The following is a 2,634-nucleotide window of genomic DNA, read 5'->3' as shown; positions in this document are numbered from 1 at the left end:
CAGCAGAATAAAAGAAGCACAGAGCAATTACAGCAGACACATTATAAATTTTCATTTCCCTTTTTATTCTTCTCCTTTTAGGGATCTATAACACATTCCTGAAACCTCATCTGCAGGCTGGCTAATCCACAATTGTCCCTAACATGTTTGAGACTGCAGGTTCCCTGACAGGTGGGACTCCGTGCTGCTCAGACTCCCTGCTCCTCACCTGCTGGCCGCACTTTGATCCCGTGGTACGTCTGCAGCATCGTCACGCCGTTCTCCACCCTAACGCTGAGGCAATACTGTCCCGCGTCCCTGAAGGTGTGGCTGAGGTTGTAGCAGGAGCCACTGATCTCCACCAGATGGCATTTGTCACCTTCAAGTGGAATGCATTCGGATTTTATAAGCCAGCATAATGCCAGTGGTGGGCTGAAACGACAAGAGAAAAGAGGCAAAATTTAAAAAAAGGTGAAAATGCTGCAAAAATTTCAGCAAAGAACTTGGTTAAAATAGCAGAATAATTTTGAAACTAATGACGTTAATCTAAACACAAATAAAGAAGTAGTTAACTGCACAGTTGTTTGGTTTATAGCATTTGCCAAATGAAAAAGTTCTTTGTGATGCTTCTATAAAGGCAAGCCTTTCAGCTGAGAGCTGAATACCTGCAAGGGTCAACAGCAGGCCACTGTGTGTAGAAAATAGTCCTTCTTCCATAGTCCTTCTTCAATAAAGATAAAAGGAATCTTTTTTCCCTGCACTTCCAAGGGAAGGTTATTTTTCCTTTGTCCTTCTCGCACAGAAATCACTGTCTGTACCACTGAAGCACATCCAAAACTGTTCTAATTTTAAAAAACCCACAAATGAAACTGCAAAGAATATAAGATGAGCTCTGTACAAAGGACTAATAGCCAGAAAATGTAAGTAAGTTTCAAGGATCACAGCACCCCTTACATTAACAAAAGGTTTTTTATTTGCCATCAAGCAATTTAGTGCAACCCCCTTCATGGCCATGTGGCCTCTCACCACATCTAATTGAAGCCTTTTATTTACCCTTCCAGGTCCCTCTTTCAACTGATTCTGCTTGAACTCACCTTATGCACTATAGACTTTGATTCTGATAACAGCCAGAGCTTTTCTTTACCCTATTTTATTACAATTTTGTTTCTTATCTCTTTACAATGACCGTTGGCTAAAGAAAGCATTGTGTTTATGTGTTTATCTCATTTTCAAGCTTTGTTTTTGATAACCCATCTCTTTGTCACTGCATCTCTATCTTAAGCTCCTCTTGCATCAGTGCCAGTCCCGTGACTAGGAGGTTACCAAGCCTGCTTTCATTGATCTCAGGTTTGCCTGTCATGGTTTTTGGCTGTTCACATTCACTGGTATGCCATCTCCAGTTCCCATTCCTGCCGATGTGCCTTTCACTTTCTGAATGCAAACTGTGCTGCTTTGTCTGTTGGGACGGTTTATGCCTCTGGCAAACGACTCTGTGTTTGGGTGCTGCTTGCTCCAAAACTCCAATGTGTTCTAATGCTGCAACTTGAGAGAGCTTGTGCTGGGACTGAGGTGCTCACAACTCTCCTGTTTTCCTATAATCCTTGCTGCATGGAGCTTCTATATCTTATCCATTTTGTGGCAATCATAACTTTCCCAGAATTACTCCCCAAGCCTATTAATCCCCTATGCCAGCCAAGTTTGCTGCTATGCAACAGGACTTGGGATATATTTTAATTTAATAGTGGGGAAATTGGTGAAGGACAAAAATTCAAAAGGAAGTTTTCAGATGTGTTTTTCCCCACTATTTCTCTGGCTACTTGTCTTTTAACATTCTCTTTACAAAGATAAAAAAACATAACATTTGCTTTACATAGGAGAATTCTAGTTTTCTGTAAAAATGCAGGTTCTTTCAGGCTCTAGAGCTCATGGTATTTCAAGTCAGGAAAATGCAATATTCAATGGTATTTTGCGCAAAGAAAATTTGGGGTTTTTTTTGGTGTTTTTTTTTTGTTTTTTTTTTTTTTTACGTAACTTGTGTGGGGTGCAACTGACTATATTAAGGAAACACTGGGGGAAACCACAGACAATTTTTGGGAGGAAAGAAGTTGTGCTTTCTACTTACGTGCCGTTGATATGAAGAGATAAATTCAGGTTTTCCATTACCTGAGTCTCTCTGGAGCCCACTACGTTAATACTTTTAACAGCATCTGAGAAGAAATGAAAAGGCAGCATGTCACACTCCACATGTAAACTTGAGTCTCACTGGTTTCCCAGTGAAGGTTTTTTTCCACAGACTTGCAGATTGGAGCTCCATCAGTCACACAAATAATACTACTTGTCTGACACCCTGCAAGGAAACCTACCAAGAGAGATGATGTAAGTTCTCTGATATTTTCTGATTTCTTTTTAATATGTATAATCAGCTTTTTGAATTCTGTGCTTGTTTACTCCTGAAGCTGACCAAATCAATGAGACTGTCCTAATGCTTGATTTAACTAATTTATTGTTTAGGGATAGCTGATGTCAATTCAACAAACAAATCCACTATAAGTTACCATAAATACTTTATTGTTTTATTTGTATGTGAGACTTTTACAAAAGACAGTAAAATTCTCTGTAGATTAAAAAGAAACTTTTTATTTATTATAATACTAT

The 2,634-nt window shown here is 39.1% G+C and overlaps 1 protein-coding gene and 1 long non-coding RNA gene across 6 annotated transcripts in view; one reads left to right on the top strand and one right to left on the bottom strand.

The window, feature by feature from the left end:
• LOC108446709 overlaps positions 1–301 on the top strand; it is a 92,226-nt gene extending 91,925 nt beyond the window's left edge. For all 4 annotated transcript variants that reach the window (XR_001862004.1, XR_001862002.1, XR_001862001.1 and 1 more), the window contains exon 3: positions 82–301. This is a non-coding gene — a long non-coding RNA (uncharacterized LOC108446709). The remainder of the gene's footprint in view (positions 1–81) is intronic.
• The window catches only part of TMEM130 (transmembrane protein 130), a 14,327-nt gene that overhangs the window by 2,360 nt on the left and 9,333 nt on the right, over positions 1–2,634 (bottom strand). For both annotated transcript variants that reach the window (XM_017734139.1, XM_017734138.1), the window contains 2 exons: positions 2,102–2,186; positions 209–411 (listed from right to left, as the gene is read on the bottom strand). In XM_017734139.1, coding sequence (XP_017589628.1) covers positions 209–411; positions 2,102–2,186 — 288 coding nt within the window. The remainder of the gene's footprint in view (positions 1–208; positions 412–2,101; positions 2,187–2,634) is intronic.

Source organism: Corvus brachyrhynchos, unplaced genomic scaffold, assembly GCF_000691975.1.
Source record: "Corvus brachyrhynchos isolate BGI_N302 unplaced genomic scaffold, ASM69197v1 scaffold5, whole genome shotgun sequence".
NCBI classification, from domain to species: Eukaryota; Metazoa; Chordata; class Aves; order Passeriformes; family Corvidae; genus Corvus; species Corvus brachyrhynchos.
The sequence above is the reverse complement of the archived record's forward strand: the minus strand, read 5'-3'. Positions and strand labels throughout refer to the sequence as shown.